The sequence below is a fragment of the Manacus candei genome, unplaced genomic scaffold (genome assembly GCF_025592945.1).
Source record: "Manacus candei isolate 608988 ecotype Guabito, Panama unplaced genomic scaffold, ASM2559294v1 h1tg000014l, whole genome shotgun sequence".
NCBI lineage: Eukaryota > Metazoa > Chordata > Aves > Passeriformes > Pipridae > Manacus > Manacus candei.
This window is the reverse complement of record NW_026138062.1, coordinates 19276862-19294850: the sequence shown is the minus strand read 5'-3', so window position 1 is coordinate 19294850 and position 17989 is coordinate 19276862. Positions and strand designations below refer to the sequence as shown.

General features: G+C 41.5%; 1 protein-coding gene across 1 annotated transcript; it reads left to right on the top strand.

The window, feature by feature from the left end:
* The first annotated feature begins 12 nt into the window (after nt 1-12).
* Nucleotides 13-16381, top strand: CDADC1 (cytidine and dCMP deaminase domain containing 1). The gene is made up of 9 exons (XM_051779325.1): nt 13-153; nt 3623-3717; nt 5258-5435; nt 6257-6835; nt 8810-8859; nt 9900-10069; nt 11098-11287; nt 11925-11985; nt 13199-16381. The coding sequence occupies exons 1-9, from the start codon at nt 60-62 to the stop codon at nt 13270-13272; spliced, it is 1491 nt and encodes a 496-aa protein (XP_051635285.1). The 5' UTR covers nt 13-59; the 3' UTR covers nt 13273-16381.
* Nucleotides 16382-17989: the final 1608 nt, after the last annotated feature.

Below are 17989 nucleotides of genomic sequence, written 5' to 3'. Positions count from 1 at the left end.
CGGGGCCGCCATGGAGGCGGAGCGGGGCCGGCGGGGGGCTCCGGGCGGCACCGGCACCCATGCACGGCGCGGAGGAAGCGGCGGCCGGGGGGCCGCGGGCGAACGCGGCGACCACGGCAAGCACGGCGAGCACGCAGACCGACAGCATGGCCGGTGAGCCGGGCTGCGGGGGGGGCGGGCCGGGGCCTGCCCCGCCGTGAGGGGGCCGTGGCCGCGCCGCGCTGACGGCGGGGCGGGACAGGACAGGACAGGGGGGTGTGAGGGAGTGTGCGCTGACCGGCCTCCCGCGGGTCTCTCCTCACCCGCCGCGTGCTCCCAGGTGTTTAACGAAATGCCTCGGTTTGTCCTCTCCTCAGGAGGCTCTTCCCGCCTTCCTGGGGCTGTTCGGAGCCCCCGCCTTCCCCCTCCTTTGCTGCTGCTTCAGAGAGTTCTCCTGCCCCTCAGTGGAGATATAGGTAGATAGATAGATATACACACACATATATGCATACATATATATACACATAAACATACATATATAGAGAGCATATATACACACTATATATGTACATATAAAGTGTGTCTGTATATATAAAAAGTGTATATATATATTTAGATATATAAAGGATGCATATACTTATATGTATAGTATATATAAGCATATATATACCTATATATAAGAATATATACTTTATTATGTATACAGTTTATGTATACTGTATCTAGTGTATATATATAAAGTGTATATATATATATATATATATATACTTATTATAGTATATGTAAGCATATGCATATATATGCAAGAAAGTATATATATATATCTATATATATCTCCTCCCTCCTCCCCCACCCCTGCTTGGCAGCACGGTTCTCCATAAGGGCCTTTTGATAACATAAGCTTGTATTTTGCTTCCCCACCCCCATCACAATGATCTCTTTTTCCTCTCCTATACCATGTCTATTTGATAAGTATAATAAAATGCAATGTGCATAAGAACACTTGCCTTCTAAGGGGTGTTTTCACTAACCCCTACAGCAGGGCCCAAGTACGGATTTAGTAGAGAGCAACTTCCTCACAAGGCTGGGAGTGCCCAGATGAAGCAGATTCTGACAGATTTCATAGATCCCATCGCTGCGGTCCCGGGGAGTGGTGTGCTCATACAGATGTGGAGTATATATAGCTCCCACACTAAGCACCTTGACAGGGCTGCCAGGTCTCTGATGGGTAAATGGGTTTTGTTTCTTCGTAGTTTTAAGGAAATCCTGCTTCCAAGCAAGCAAAAATGATGAACACTGAAAATAGGTTTTAGTTTCCATTTCCCAGGCAGTACAGTGATGTCACCAGTATCCTTCTCCTTGATGGTGTCAAAGCACTTCTTATAACCCTTACAGACTTTGGACTAAGAATTTCTGCATTACAAACATGGCATAATCCTGTATCTGAGCCATGTCTGGATGGGCAGTGCCCTGCTCCTATTTGCTTGCAAGTGCAGGAGCAGTGGAGTTTTCGTCACTAGCCTTCACAGCATGCTTTCCCTGGAGCATGCTTTGCCTCACTGAAGCAGGATTCATAACCCGGAGGAAAAAATCATACCTTTGTGTGAAGTAGGGAAGCTGTGGGCTTAATACACCTGAAAAGAGCACTCCTTTTATGCTTGGTTTTACTCTCAGTAGCAGAGAGCCTGATTCTTCTACTTCCTCAATCTTTTGTAGTTGCTTTAAATTCTGTAAGATATCTTTTGCCTTTTTCTGGTTCACTTTAATCGGCAATCTTTGCACTCTGTTGAACCTAAAGGAGTGTTTAAGTACCTAAGTGAGTAAAGATACAAACACGTAGATATAACTGTAACCACAGGTCTTTCCTTTTTCATCATAATATTCTCCTGCTTCTCATTACAAATTCATGTCAGCTCACAACAGTGATGTTGTGATGTGCATTCTTCATTTTGTTTCCCATGTGTTTTGACAGGTTGCATTCAGGTTAGGTCCAAGAAAACAAACAGTAATTAAAACTTTTTTGTGGTGTATTCTAAGTCCACTCTGTATGTCAAATTGTAATCCATGAGGGTATATGTATGAGTTGGTATAAGTTGCTTTGTTTCTTTTAACCTGCTATCTGGGAACTGTACCTGCTTGTGCTACGACAGCAGTGTGTGCTGCCTGCCATATACATTTCGAGCACACCTTGTACCCCTTCCAGTGCTTGTGTGCAGTGGCATAGCAGAGCTGAACAGCCTAAGGAGTAATGAACAATGTGGCATCAGATGGTGCTGCTCACAGGCCTATATTTGCTTTCCAAACCCACACTTCTGTGTCAAAAAAAAGCTGCTAAAATACTGTCTGAAAATGGTATTTCAGTTATGGATTCCATATGTTTATCTGCTGTCCTAATTGTTGTGGTTCACAGACATGTCATTAAACGAACCCTCTCCCCACCCAAGCAATCGTATGTGATTATATCTCTTCCAGACGGCTGGAACTACTTAAAGAATGTTTTCCTCTATTGTATTCTATTCTTGTCTCTGCCTTTTCCCCCTTTGCAAAAACTGTAACGTTTGTGGGAAAGGACAAAACCAGAAATAATACTATTGTCAGACAGCACACATGAGACCTGCAGAGGAATATGTGTTCATTACAGCTCTCTGTAAGCACCCCTGAAATAGGGACTGGAACTTTTTTGAAGACTTAATTACCTTCTTTCCAAGTATGAGGCAAGACAGCTTCACATCTGGAACAGTGCAAGCTTTCCTGAGCAGTGCAGTACTTCCTCCTTTTTCCTTTGTGGGACGCTCAGTGCTGCTGAGCACTGGCCCTCACAGGACCACGTCCAGATTTTGAGTAGTAGCACAGCACAGTGCAAGTTGGTGGTCCAAGAAGGGATTCTTTGCCACCTCTTTGGTTATTTTGTCAGAAGTGACAACCTGAGCAAAAGGTTTAAATTTTTGTAGAAATCTAACCAAAATCTGGTTAGTAAAAGTCCAGAAGCAGGATCTTCACAACTGATGTAACTGGAAGGTTTCACAATGGCTACCCAGGGAAGTGGTGGATTCTCCATCCCTGGAGGTTTTTAAGACAAGACTGGATGGGGCAGTTAGTGCCATGGTCTAGTAACCACGGCAGTGTTGGATCAAGGGTTGGACTTGATGATCTCAGAGGTCCTTTCCAACCCAGCTGATTCTATGATTCTATCCCCTCTTGCTGCAGGTGTCAGTGTAAGATCATGATGCGTGCCTAGGTGTTTCTGCTCTCTTTTGTGGTGAGCCTGAAGCTGAATCAGAAGCTATGTCCCAGATTCTGTAACCATCTGTGAACCATTTGAGCACAGTTATGTGGGATCTGATTATCTGATCTGTGATTTCTGCTCTTCACCTCTTAGTAGAATTAATTCACTGAATTTCAATGAAAGCTTCATCACTTCCTCTTGTTGCACAGATCTGATCTCTGCATCCAGATGTGGGCATCCTGAGTGACTGCCCTGAAGAGGACCATGTGGATTTAGCTGATGAAACAGCAGAAGGGGTTGATGAACCAGCTTCTGTAGCAGCTGTGGTGTAGAAGACTTGAAAAACAATGTTCAGTAATGTGGAGTTTCTTTATAAATATTCTCTAATAAATATTTCCTTTTTCCTTCAAATGACAGGTCAAATACCAAGACTTTCTAAGGTCAATCTTTTTACTTTATTGAGTCTCTGGATGGAGCTCTTTCCCTCATCTGAACAATGGAAAAAATCACAGGTAAAATGTCTATACTTACTGTTAATTGGTCTTTCTGAGCAGCTCCTGCAATGAACTTAACCCAACTGCTCTTTATATGACAGATAGTCCAGACAAAAAAAAACCACACACCCCCCCCAACAACAACAACAAACTAGTAAACTTTTTGCAATTATTTCTTAGAAGTACAAAAAAATCCAGTGGTGGGAGAAAAGTAGCAAAATGAGTGAATAGCATGCTATTTCTGAAAAACTCTGAAATACAAGATATATTCCCAAGGGGTGAAGCAAGCACTAAAAAATGGTGGGTATTTTAAAGAGCATAACAAAGGAGGAATGGTGTATACTGTGTGTATGCTAATTATGACTTTAAAGTCAATGTAGTCAATGGTGTAGAGATACTCTTTTAGAATTACAATGTCATGATTGTAGTAGATCAGTTCTCTTATACAGTGGAGGTGCACACAACTACTTGAAATGTTTGCTGATAAAGGACTTATAGGTAACTAGTGACAGTGAAAAGAAACTGTGCTTGAGAATGGGTCTTCTAAATAGCAGCCTGTTACTGTTACACTTCAAAGTAGAGGGGCATTTTCGGAGTGTCCTGGGACAGGGTGTTTCCTTTTGTGATCAGACTTCTTATTGCACTATTTAAAATGATTGCTATGTTTTGCAGAGCATACCCCTATGCTAAGATCCATAGCACATTATCAGCCAGGGCAAGGAAAGACAGGAAAATTACTTGAGTGAAAATTAGCCCTAATTTTCAGAGCTTGGTGTGCTAGATCTGAAAGAAGGGTAGACGAGGAGCACCAGACAGACTTCAAAAGCAGTTTGAAATTCAGTAATTCAGTAAGGAATGGCTCTTGGGTTGTAGGTAGGGCTTTTGTACAACCTCACTTCTGTAACCACAAAGCAACTGAATAATTTACAGATCTAAGGCAACAGTGTTCAGTAGCAGCTAGATTGTCTAATGAGATCTGTTTCACCAGCTTCATCAAACTAGCTTGTATCCAGTTTCCTCACAATACGTGGGAATTCAGTTGTAATAGCTCTTGTATGTGGTATACAGAGCTTTTTCACTGAAGATCCTTTAGAACTAGGATTCATTTCCATTAAAGAAGAGACTGAAATAAAGCTGGAGAAGCTATTGGTTCCCTCCGTGGTCAAGCTTAAGACAGAAATTAAATTTATGAGCATTTCCAGATGCTGGCTGATTCAGAGGGGATTTCAGCTATAATTGACAGAATCTTCTTTACTCCTTCTGGATTTTGTTATGGGCAAAACAATGACCAGAAAAAAATCAGGAATTTGTGACAAGTTCCTATTTGGAGTTTGAAACAAGCACTGGTGTTAACAGGCACATGTGAAAAAAAAAACCAACAACAAAAAATGTGTAGGAAGGTGTATCAGAGATTGTTTAATGGTTTGTATTACAACTTGTACTGAAGAACTCTGCCAATGGTTGCGTATTGTTACCCAAGGAAGACCTCTAACATCTCTGTGATCTTCATGTTAAAAAAAAAGTAAAATAATAATAATAGTAATGCATTTTTCTGTAGGTGAAGAAGAGTGGTCTAGTCGTGGTGAAAAACATGAAGATTATTGGTCTTCATTGTTCCAGTACAGACTTGCATGCTGGCCAGATTGCACTCATTAAACATGGATCAAGACTTAAAACCTGTGATCTTTATTTTTCCAGAAAACCATGTTCAACTTGTTTAAAAATGATTGTAAATGGTAAGCAATGACTGTAGTAGAATAGGAGTAAATGTTATGCTCGTGGTGCATGCTATCAGAAAGCCTGTTTTCTCTTTGGACTCTCCCAGTTGTGAATGCCAGTCCCTAACTTGTGTAGACTGCACAGATATTTTCCAAGAGTCAATGTACATCTCCTGGAGCTGATGGTCAAGACACTAGGGTTTGCTCCCGAGAGCCTGTTTCTCTGTGCAGCTGTTATTATTGGTGGTCCTTTGTTTCTCAGGTGGGCTGCACTGCTGAGATACTGACGTACCTGTTGCACTTTGCCAGAGCATCCCTAAGCCTGATGAAAAGGCCTAGGTTGCTACATTTTTCCTTGCCTTCCCGTGGTTTGTTAGTAACACTGGAGGAAGGGTGGTTTTCATGAGAGAGAGAAATCACAGGGAGTACTTAAGGGTTTCCTTTTCCCAAGGGAGATGAAGACAAGCCAGATTATTCACTTCATGAAATTCTGGCACACCCCTTCTGCAAACATTGATTTTTAATCTCAGCAGCAACATCTACTAGTGCTAACTTTTTTTGTGTGTTGCTAATGTAGCTGTTGTAGGTAAGATGCAAAATTAGGCTCTCGCAAAGATCTTAGAACTTGGGAAACTCCAATTTTTGTCTATAGTCTGATTATCAAGCCAAATAACCCCTTGATACTTGTATCTACCAGCATTTTTCTGTCCAGACTCACCTTAAACAGCACTTAGGCCTTAGAGGAGTAAAACCAGGGTTAGGCAATAGTGTGTTGAATATGAGTTTTATGTTCCACTGTGCTCGCATGGTTCCTTTTGCTGCATTATCTTCTCTTCCAGCCGGGGTGAACAGGATTTCTTACTGGCCTGCAGATCCTGAAATCAGCTTGCAAAACGAGGCGTCCAATCCCACGAGTACTGATGACGCAAAGTTAGATGCCAAAGCAGTAGAAAGACTGAAATCAAATAGTCGTGCTCGTGTGTGTGTGCTGCTTCAGCCTTTGGTGTGCTATATGGTGCAGTTTATTGAAGAAACTTCCACCAAGTTTGATTTTATTCAGAAAATAGCAAAATCACAGCCTGACTGTAATACTGACTTTTATACTGCGTGTAGGCAAGAGAGAATAAAAGAGTATGAAAGCTTATTCCTAATTTCAAATGAGGAAATGCACAAGCAAATATTGATGACAATGGGACTGGAGAACCTCTGTGAAAATCCATACTTCAGCAACCTTAGGCAAAATATGAAAGATCTTGTCTTGGTCTTGGCAACAGTGGCTGCCAGTGTCCCCGTCTTTGGATGTTTTGGATTTTACAATTGTGAATCACCAAGAACAAATGAAACAGATGAGCAGTGTTTGCCCCAAGACATTGCAAGGCACTGCATGATACAAGCCAGGCTCCTTGCGTACCGGACAGGTGAGTTGTTACAGCAGCGGAACAAGGATGGGTCTCATGAGTAGAGAAGGTTCCTGATTTCAGTCTTATTCTTCCAAATGCTTCCTTGAGCAAGCTGTGGAACTCCATTCCTACATGTGTGAAACAGGTGCAGCAGTAATAGTAAAGAGTCCACAGGGGTACATAGTATTGTGTGTGAAAGCTTTCCAAGAGAACATCAGTGCAGGTATTTCACATACAGTGCTGGCACACCCTGCCCTGCCAACGTGTCCAGCATCCTACTGAAAACAGAACAGAATGACATTTACATTCTTCAAGCTGCTCTGAGGCTCTTTTTACTGAGGTTTCACAAGATACTTCTGTTATCAAATAAATGCCAATATTTCAAGCAGATTATGTACACTTCAGAAAAACAGTGAAATAATATCCTTTCAGTAGGGCATTAAGTACAGTTATATCAAGTCTCCTAGTTCTAATCTTCTTAGTAGAAGTGCTTATATATCTGATTTTTTTTTTTTTGCACAGATGCTGGAGTTTTATGTACAGGCTTCTGGGGTGGAAGGATATTTATTACTCTCTCTTGATAGAGATGACTTCTGTTCGCTACTTTATTCTCTCTGGGTAGCCACATAGTAAACCAATAAGTTCTTCCAGAGAACAGAATATGAAGACTTAAAACTTGGTGGTACTCCTTAGTGATGTTTTTGTCCTCCAGATATGATAGTTGCTTTTTCTAAACCATTGTAAACAAATAGAGAGTACCTACATAAAGGTTAAACCAAAACTAATCCCCCAATACACACACACACAAACCCAACCTATCAAGTTAGGTACCCTCCACAGATTTGCTCTCCAGAAATTGCAGAGGAGATTGCATTTTTTAGATGCAATTCAGAAGCTTTACGGAACCAGTTGTGAGTTCTTTGTAGAGCTACTGTTGTACTGAACAAGATGGAATGGCCAAGCTTGAGTACTCATTCTTGAGGCAGCAAAATTCAGTTTTATGTGTGGTTTTTACCCTGGGCTCAGGTCTGTTTTTTGAGGAAACTCTTATTCCACTTTAATCCTGTAATGAAATTAAAACAAATAGCAACCCCCCCCCCCCATATTTAGATGCTTCACATTATTATATAGATGGATATAAGGGGAGCAAGATCATAGGATATTTTCTATGTGCAGATGATAATCAGTGATTATCATTTTCATCACTTCATCAGTGACTGATAAATATGCAGAATATAAAAAAGTTCCCATAAAATATATCTTTGGCAGGAAAGACCCTTTTTGAGTGATTCAGTATGGTAGTGATGCTAAGGATGATGGAAATGATTAATAGAAACAGTGTGTTCTACAATATCAATCAATGGAAACCTGAAACATTTTTTCTCCTTGATATACTCTGTTTTAATTGGTCAAGACTCTCATCAGTCACTACTGTGGAGGATTTCCAGGTTCCATAAAAACCTTCCAAGTCACACATAATGAAAGTTGGGTACCAGTTTTCCCGCAGTGGTGATATAACACACACCCCAAAATCCAGTGGTTAATATTTTGTCTCTGAATTGGGTATAAAATACAACTAATTTCGATAGGAATTCAGACTGCAGAACCATAAACTTAAAAGAATGGCAGAAATAAAGTAATTAAGTAGTAAACAATAAGAAGGTTTTTATCAGTTTGCTGTCTCACATCAGTGAACCTGTCCACGTACATTCTTGGCACACATTGTCTTACCTATGTGTTGGTTGCTTTGTTGCATTTTTGAACAAATGTACACAACTAAGTCTCAGAATGACTGCCTTGCAGTTAAAGCACACCCTGCTTTTACAGGAGACTCATATGATTTCAAAGCTCTTAATCTTTCTGCATTTCTTTCCTCCTGTCCACAAAGCAACAATAAATGTTATTCCTTGCTCTAGGATGTCATATGTTAATGTATAGGTAATTTGGAACTGCTTTATTTGTTATTTACTCCTAAAATGTTATGTATTTTAGAGGATCATAAGACAGGAGTTGGAGCTATTATTTGGGCAGAAGAAAAATCAGTAAGTATTGAAAAAGTTACTTTTTCTTGCACTCAAAACTCATACACTTGCTTTGAACTTTTTATTTACCATTATACACCTCTGTTTTTCATGCAAACACACAGCACTATAGAAAGCTTGTGCTTCTCGTGCTTTAGTAACTAAGTTAATGACTAGTTCACTGTTATGCTTTTAGATGAAGAGGAAATATAAATTATTTTAGTAACTACTACAGTATCTCCACCTGGACTTTCAGTGTGCCTGTCCGTTATTCCAGGTATCCTGGCTACAAGGTTTTGCCACAGCTGCTGATTGGGCAGCAGGTGCCTACTCTGCATGATCCCTCTTTGCAGCTTTTTTTTGGAGAGGTCTCAGTGCAATTATAGCCTGACAATCTCTTGAGGATATTTGTTGTACTTGAAATGCTGTACTGGCTTTAGCACTTTCCTTTTTGCATGAAAGTGGTATTTTTCTGCAGATATTGTTACGGTGCTTTTTCCCATCCAAACATAAAGGTTTTATTTCTTTATGTCTCTCATTATGCATGTTACCAGTCCCAGGAAGCCTCATTCTTCATGCAGGTGCAACATACTCTTCATTTGTTTTTAGCATCCAGTCATCAGCTGCTTACTGCTGTTTTGTTTCTTGTTCTGGTTTCAATTGCTTTTTGCTACTTATCGGCCCACTGGTCGCTGGGTCTGTTGAGAGGGAGATGAAACACCATCTCTGGCACATCAGGGATGAACTCCAGTTGTCTTTAATTTTATACATTGCAGACGAAGTCCTTCAGATTTCTTGTCACTGCTATCAGTATTACTTGCCAAAAGGAAAGCCTCTAAAGCCTGATGCAGCATAACTGAGATGTTACACTTTGCCTGTGTGGGTCCTACAGAGCCTGGTGGAAAAGCTCCATACAGACATGGAGCAGTTTGCAAGAGCTGAGCTCTCTTTCAACTGCTGTAACTTGGCTGAACTGATAATGTGACAGCATACATTGCACAGCATTTTGACTGAGAACAGTTTAAATACCTCCAAATTTGGTGCTTTGCTTACTGTTGCAGAGAAGCTGTGATGGAACAGGAGCAATGTACTTTGTAGGCTGTGGTTACAATGCCTTTCCTGTTGGATCTGAATATGCTGATTTTCCACACATGGATGATAAGCAAAAAGATCGTGAAATCAGAAAGTTCAGATATATTATACATGCGGAGCAGAACGCCTTGACATTCAGGTAAATGGGCTTATTTTTACCACTGAAAAGAATGAGATGGTTCAGAAAGAATTCTATGGCAAATGCATGTCATGGTTTAAGCCCAGCTGGCATCTGAGCACTGCACAGCTGCTGGCTCTCCCCCCCTCTCCTGGTGGAATGGGGAGGAGAATCAAAAGTAAAACTTATGGGTTGAGATGAGAACAGTTTAATAATTGAAACAAATTAAGATATTATAATAATAGTAATACTAACAAGGAAAAAAACAAGTGATGCATGATACAATTGCTCACCATTCACTGATCAGTGCCACACCCCCTCTGGGTAATTCCCCCAGTTTACATACTAGACATGACACTGTGGTATGGAATATCCTTTTGGTCAATTTAGGTCACACATCCGCCTTCTTGTGCAGCTCCTTATTGGCAGAATATGAGGCACAAAAAAAGTGCTTGATTCAGAGTAAGCACTTCTTAGCAACAACTAAAACATCAGTGTGTTATCAACATTATTCTCCTACTAAATCCAAAGCACAGCACTGTATCAGCTACTGAGAAGAAATTAACTTTGTGGCAGCCAACACCAGGACAATGCATGATGTCACTGTGACGAAGTGTGGGTTGCAATCACAGCTTTGTTTATGCCTATGATGTAGAACTTGGATGTGTGTGGAAACCAGCCAACTCCTGGGGTTTCTTCAGACTTCTCAAGTGAAACTGGTTTTTGAAGGATATTCACTCCTTCAGTTACTATTCAATACAAGCTACTGCCTCTGCTTCCTGCTAGACCATGCTATAACCTGAAATACAGAAGTGTGGCAGTTGATGAGGCTTCCAGCAATGATATGTGTGGAGACATGGATTGAGTGTTTTGTTCACAGATAGTCAAACCAAACCAGATATCATTGTGTACTTGCCACTTGATAAGGAATAAGATGCTTCTGAGAGTAGATAACACTTCTTTGCTTCTTCTTCTGAGGTGTCAAGTTTGTGACAATTCAAAGCCATCAAGATACGAACTCTGAAATTCTGTTTTCTGACTGCTTGTAGATGTCGAGAAATAAAGCCAGACGAGAGAAGCATGATATTTGTGACAAAGTGTCCATGTGATGAATGTGTCCCTTTAATTAAAGGGGCTGGTATCAAGCAGATCTATGCAGGAGATGTTGATGCTGGAAAAAAGAAAGCAGACATATCCTATATGAAGTTTGGTGAACTTGAGGGTGTAAGCAAATTTACAGTAAGTGTCTAAATATAGTATATTCTAAAAACTGTGGGCAGAATTGATGGGAGAGTAGAGTGAGCAGTCATCTGCAGCCAGCATAGGGGAGCACTGTGCTGTCAAGTTGAGAGGTTGCTCTGTCCCTGTACTGGGGAGAAGTGCTGTGCCATATGGCAGATGGTGGAGCCAAATGTCTCTATTTTCTGTATCTACAGTGGGGGTTTCCCTCTTCCTTTTTTGCTGTAGTTTGAGGTGGTCTCTTCGCACTCGGAAGTTCTCCAAAGCCTCCCCTGTCACAGCATGGCAGCTGATGTTGGAGATCACTGCATGATTTTGTTGGCCCTTCCAGCAGCTCCTGAAAGAGCTGCAGTGCATTTTGAAGGCAGCCAAGTGCACCTGCACTCAGTGCTCACCATGATGAACTGCAGCACTGTTGAACAGGCTCATTTCCCCTTCTCAAGGGAGTAAATGTCTACACATTCCTTATCAGTTAGTTATCCTCAAAGCAAGTGTGTGCTCAAGGGGGAGCCCTTCATTTCTCACCTCACCCCCAGTCATGCCTCACAGTGTAGGTCTTTAGGGTACTTTTCTTTCCTCCCTTTGCTCCTTTTTCTGTCTTCTGGAATAAGTAAATGTTTTCTTCTTCTTTTATCAGTGGCAACTAAATCCATTGTACTCTAATGCCCTTGAATTCCATGACCCTACAGCCAGGGAAAGTAAGTATTTTCTCATTAGTTCATTTTATGACTGAAGTCAATAAGTGAGATCACGTTTTAAACAAACCTGAATTCCTCTGTGATTGATTAGTCTTAGTTAATCTTGTTTTCAATGAGTTAAATTTTGCTATGAAAACTTCTCTGAGTTTTTTGAATAAGTAGATGAACCAACTGTAAGTCAAAACCAAGCTTGTTTTAACAAATGCTTGGCATTGACACACATGTCACAAAATCTAGTAATGCAGTTATCAAGGTCATTGCCATGCTGTTTTGCATATAGATCATTTCAGACTACTTCATCATGTTTTAAATTTTGTTCTATAAAGACTTTATATTTTGTGTTCTATAAAGAGTGCCATTATTTTTCAGGAGAAATTGGACTCCTCCAAGTCATTTAAATATGTTATGCAGAACATTTCAGTGCTTCTTATGTATTTGTGTGTATATACACATGTATAATATAAAGGCCACAATATCCTTGTCATTGCACACCCTTTGTAGCAAGGGAGCTGTCATCTGAAAACAGAGTTTAGATAAGTCTTTCTTTGAAGCCTTTTTTTGCTATAAAAGGGACCTGCCAAAGGGATCTTCTGTCAGCTACCAATCCTTAAAATGTTTCTCACCAAGAGGGGAAAATAACGTGGAAAAAGCAGCTAAATAATTTTTGTGCCGCGAGCAGGAAGATACAGAGTGTAAAGATAGGGAGTTGGCAGTTGCTCAAAGCACTGACTACCGTGATAGGGGCATTAGAAAAGACTGAAGGTGTTTTTTGTGGCACACAATAGCCACGTACTCCGTGGAGAAGTCTCTTCATTAGCTATTTCCTTATGGGCTGGAGGGAAGGGCTCAGAGCAGTGTTTATGCCACTAGTGATCACTGCAAAATGTTAGGGCTTGTTTGTCCCTTCCTCTGTTAATGGTTTTTAGACACAGCTGGAGAAAGATTCATCCTGGGGTACTTTGTTTGATGACCTTTAACGAGGCTCATTTCTCTAATGTTTTAATATGGTGTGCTTGCATTTTCAACACTGAACTGTTTTAAGTTGCTCTCTTTTCTTAGTATGTTCCTCTTAGCTGTGCTTACTGTGTGTTCCTCTGTGAGGGAACTCCATCCCCTGCCCACCTCCAGTGTTATTCCAGTGTGCCTGTCTGTGTTGAGTATTTAGACTATACTTGCTCTTGTATTAATATTTGATGCATATTTTTTTCTTTAGATGGGGTCCAGAAAACAAAATCGCTGGATGACCAGCTGCACCAAAACAAGAAACTGTGTCTTGGTCACTATTGAATAATTAAGCACTTCTGCAGTCTTGCTTCATACTTTTTATAATACAGCCTGTTTGCACTTTCAAATAAGGAACAGTTTTATTTATTGTTTGGAAAGTGAATTTTAAAATACGTTTATTTATGATGTCTTTAATGTTTTATGGAATTACCTGAAGGTCTTTTTAATTTAGAAGCTCCTGGCGAAAAAATGCTGCTTGTATTTTCTGTGAAAGTAACTGGGTGGCTGATCATTGTTAACACATTAAAAAAAATGCTGAAAGTTTGTTGCTGATAGATCAGAGTAAGAGTAAAATGATGTCTTATTTGCTTGGTGTATGGGTTGAGGGAATGGATTTCTAAGTTCTGGACTAGCAAAATGCAGAAATAAGCCCTAGTTCTTCAAATACAATGGTCAAGGGGATCTTCTAGGAAATGGTAGATAAATAAGCACCAGCAACTGTTTCTGTTCCTGAAAGTGGCTTTTGCTTCTCAGTCTGCTCTGCAATATAATAGGCACAAAACCATTGGGATAGCAATCATTGTTAGGTAAATGATTTGGATATCAATCTTGTCTCTCATACACAGTCTTCCACCTACCATAGCAGCAGTTGTTTCATGGTACTTGCCTTACTGCTTTGTGTCCTTCCTCAAGTGCAGTCCATATGTTTTAATGAAGACAAAGATTAGCTTTGGTTTTTCTCAGCTTCTGGATGCAGGCCTAAAAGCATTTGGCTGTATGCATCTCACTGGCCCCTACATAAATGTGAAGATTGCTAGTGTTTTGGTTTTGTTAATCTTCACTAACAGGCTTCTAGGACTATAGAGGTGAATAAATTGCCAGCGTCCTGTTGTTTCTGAGATAGGACGATCTGTACCAGTGGAATAGTCCAAATCTTTTCAGGTACCAATCTTTAATGTTGAGCAAGGGTGACATTAAAACGGCAGTGAAACTGCAGTCTAGTGCTTTTGCTAGTTTTGAGGGGGTAGGTAATGGGTAACCAGAACAATGAGTTGTACCCATCTTTTGAGAGGTCTCTCTCCTAATTCCCATCTGTTTCCTGCTTTGAATCTGACCTCTAGCTGTTTGTTTTAACAGATGCCTCAAGACTTTTTGTTAACTCCTCTGCTGAGCTCTCAAGTGCAAATACCATAACACTTTTTTCTGCTGCTGCTGGTAGGATACATGAACAGCCCTTTTCCAGTTCTTTCATGCATTTTGTCTTTGCTACCCTCCTTAAGGTCCTGGAAGGGGAATCATGTCTTAAGATACTGCTCTAAGTTGTCTTTGTTTCTTTTAGGTTTTGGAAAAGCTTGGAACTAGACAGCAAAGCTGTGATTGGATAGTGTGCAGAGCACCCTTAAAGTGATATTATTATATGGAATTTGTGCTCACCCAGTTTGGATACTGGTCCTGTAATTTAAGGTACAGTTCTTGATGCTTGGAGCTGCAGGAAGGAGCTGTGCTTCCCCATGGCTCATAGCATAGCTTCATTCTTGAGTACCTGGACTTTAGAACTGGGGAATGCTTATATCCTCTTACCATCATGAGAATTCACTCTTCCTGAAGCTGGAGAAGCTGCTGTTTCTCTGAGCCTAGTAAGAGTGAAGGCTACTTCAGGGCTGCTGGTTGAATGTGGTACGTGCAGGGCTGGCAGCAGCAATCTCACCAGGCTGACCTCCTTCACCACTGCTGCCTTGCCAAGCAGGATGCATACAGCTTCCTTTCCCAGGACCAGGTAGAGAGCGGAAGAGAAAAATCTGACCCTCTTTGTCAACTTAAGGTCGTGATGGTGAAATCCATTTTTGCATCACACCTCAAAAGACTGCTTTCTCAGCGTAGCTCATGGGGAAATTGCTGAGCTGCCACATCACCAGGTCTTGTAATCCAGTGCTGAGGAACCTAGGTCCTGAATCCAGGATGAGCAGATCCAGCTGCAAGGGGATTAAGTTGTTGATCTGGGTGCTGTATAAACATCAGAAAGACAGGTTTTTTCTCTGATCAAGGATTCTATAGTTTCATTGTTTGCATCTTTCATATGAGGATAAAGTCAAATGTTGGAGTTTCATAATGGGGTTTTAAATCATAAATATCTTACTTCGACATATGTCCTCCTCACTTTTTATAAGCATCTTGTGTTAGAATAATTACTCTTGGCTTTTTCGACAGATCACTGCCCAAATTAAATTAGTCTGCCCTACTCCACCCACTGAAACCTTCTGGTTTCCATAATCCACTTGCTCTACTCTTATACTTTAGGTAGAAGCAAAGAAAAAAACAGGGCCAGGTTTAAGTTTGATCCTCTTCAAGTTTTATACTGATCAGTCTGCTGGTATTAAAATCAGTAAAATCTGTGTCTTTATATGAACACCTGAAATCAAAAAGTCCCTGAAACATTATTGGTGGCCTGGATACACAGAGAAGTGGTCAAGATACAAGTCAAATATCATGCACATGAAATAACTACACTGCAGTAAACACTGCTGGTAACCTGTACTTCAGGAGGACTTAAGATTCTACCTTTACTTTAAATAACTTTTTTTTTAAAAGAGGATTTTTTTACAAAATTTTCTGTGAAACTTGCAATTGCTTGTAAGGCTGAAGGCTTGGAAGCCTGGCTTTGTGTCTTGCTGTATTCTACAGATTCCTCCAGGTGCTCACAAATTTCTGTAGGCTCTGATTATCAATATAACCCTACTTCTTCAATTTTTACTGGAATTACAAAGTAGAGGCTATATCTTGGCCAACAGGAACAATGTGGATGGAGTTTCTCTCAGCCTGTGGACTCTGTAGGTGCTGCTGTGCTTGTCTGCTTACGAGGGAGAGCCATGGAAGATTGGACATCTCCTGCAGTGCTTATTTTGCAGATGAGCTCTAGAATGTTTGTTTCTTACATAAAAATTACAAAGTATTTACTCAAGAAATGTAAAAGTTATATATTTTATATGTTGTATGAAATTTCCATGTGCATTTTGTGTCTCTTCCATTCATTTCAGAACAATCATTTTAATTGCAGGTATTAACTATCAGTAATAATTTGGCCTCTTGACCAAGAATTACATAAATTCACTGTTAATTATCTGCCTTACAGCAAAACATGTTTTCTGCTAATAAATTAATCTGACAGTAAGTACTGAAGTGTATTTTTAAGTGCTTTGGATTATTAGGAACATTACGGAGTGCTTTGGAATGCTCACACCCCTTACTGGCCCAAAGCTCTCCTTGCTCCTGCAGCCCCAGCTGTTTGCTGAGCTGGATCGCCTGCCTCTGCACTGCCTGAAGAATTTGTCTCAACATGAGACTGTGCCTCCTGCCAGTCCCAGGGAAGGTCTGAAATCCCCCTCCTTGGGCCTGTGAGTATTAATTCTCTTCCTCAGGAGAGTAAGAAGTGCCTCAGAGAGCACTACATGAGCTACCACCTCCACAGGCTGTTCCGTGGTTGGAGAGGATCAAAGTCGGTGAAGCTTTGACCATCCAGCAGTAAATTGGTCCCTGCTGCACTTCCTGCTTTGCTGCCCTGGATTGCCTGTATGGGCACACGCAGGTGTCCCCGTTCCCAGTGACGCAGAGCAGAGCGGGATTGCTGTGGTGATCGGGGTCAACAGCTGTGAGAGTCTGTAGCATGAAGCAGGTGATGCTGGGGGTCTGACCCATCAGGGGTTTTACATGCACCTAGTTCCAGCCTGGGCACATGGGCTGAGGGCCTGATAGCCCGTGGAGTACATTAAGGGCTATTCCTACAGTTCGTTTTCCTGTTAATCTGAAAGGAATCCACTTAGTGCACTCCAAGACTGGCTTGTGTCACAGAGTCACATGCAGTAAGCAGGGGGATGCATTTCAGAAGTGCTTTTGAACTGAAATGTCATTGTAGAAACACAGTGAACAGTCAGTGGGACACAGCCAGGCTGGCAGTGGGACAGGCTTCCCAGAGCCATGTTTAATGTGGGAACTACTCTGAAAAACTTTATAGCCCTCTCAATAGATTTTTTTGTTTCAGTCACTGTGCCTGCAAACCAGACTTCAAATATCTGGCTTTAATTTGTTAGATCCAGTAAGTGACATTCCTTGGAGAATAGGAAACCAAAGAAGGCTGATGGTATGTGCTGATTTCAAATAGATCTGGATTACTGTTGTACTGGATCTGTATATCAGGTATTGATAGTGGGTGGCTTCAGGGGTGGGTTCTGTAAGATGGTGCCAGAAGTTTCCCCCACATCTGACACAGCCAGTGCCAGATGGATCCAGGACGGACACATTGCTGGTCAAGGCCTAGCCAATCAGTAATGGTGGTAGCGCCTCTGGGATAACAGATTTAAGAAGTGGGGGGAAGTTACTGAACAAGAGCAGTTGTAGCTGGAGAGAGGAGTGAGAATAGTCAAAAGAAACAGCCCTGCAGACACCAAGGTCAGTGAAGAAGGAGGGGCAGGAGGTGCTCCAGGAGCCAGAGCAGAGATTCCCCTGCAGCCCGTGGTGCAGACCATGGTGAGGCAGCTGTGACCTTGCGGCCTATGGGGTTCTACAGGCAGAGCAGAGATCCACCTGCAGCCCGTGGAGGATCCCACATCTGAGCAGGTGGATGCCCAAAAGAGGCTCTGACCCGGTGGGATGCGTGCGCTCTATCAGGCTTCTGTCAGGACCTGTAGGAAGCCAGTGGAGATAGGAGCCCACACTGGAGCAGGTTTGCTGGCAGGACTTGTGACCTCGTGGGGATCCATGTCGGAGCAGCCTGTTCCTGAAGGAA

Coding starts and splice junctions, on each gene's coding strand:
- CDADC1 (XM_051779325.1), top strand. CDS start 60: ATGCACGGCGCGGAGGAAGCGGCGGCCGGGGGGCCGCGGGCGAACGCG. Junction 154..3,622: donor GCAGACCGACAGCATGGCCG/GTGAGCCGGGCT, acceptor TTCAAATGACAG/GTCAAATACCAAGACTTTCT. Junction 6,836..8,809: donor GCTCCTTGCGTACCGGACAG/GTGAGTTGTTAC, acceptor TATGTATTTTAG/AGGATCATAAGACAGGAGTT.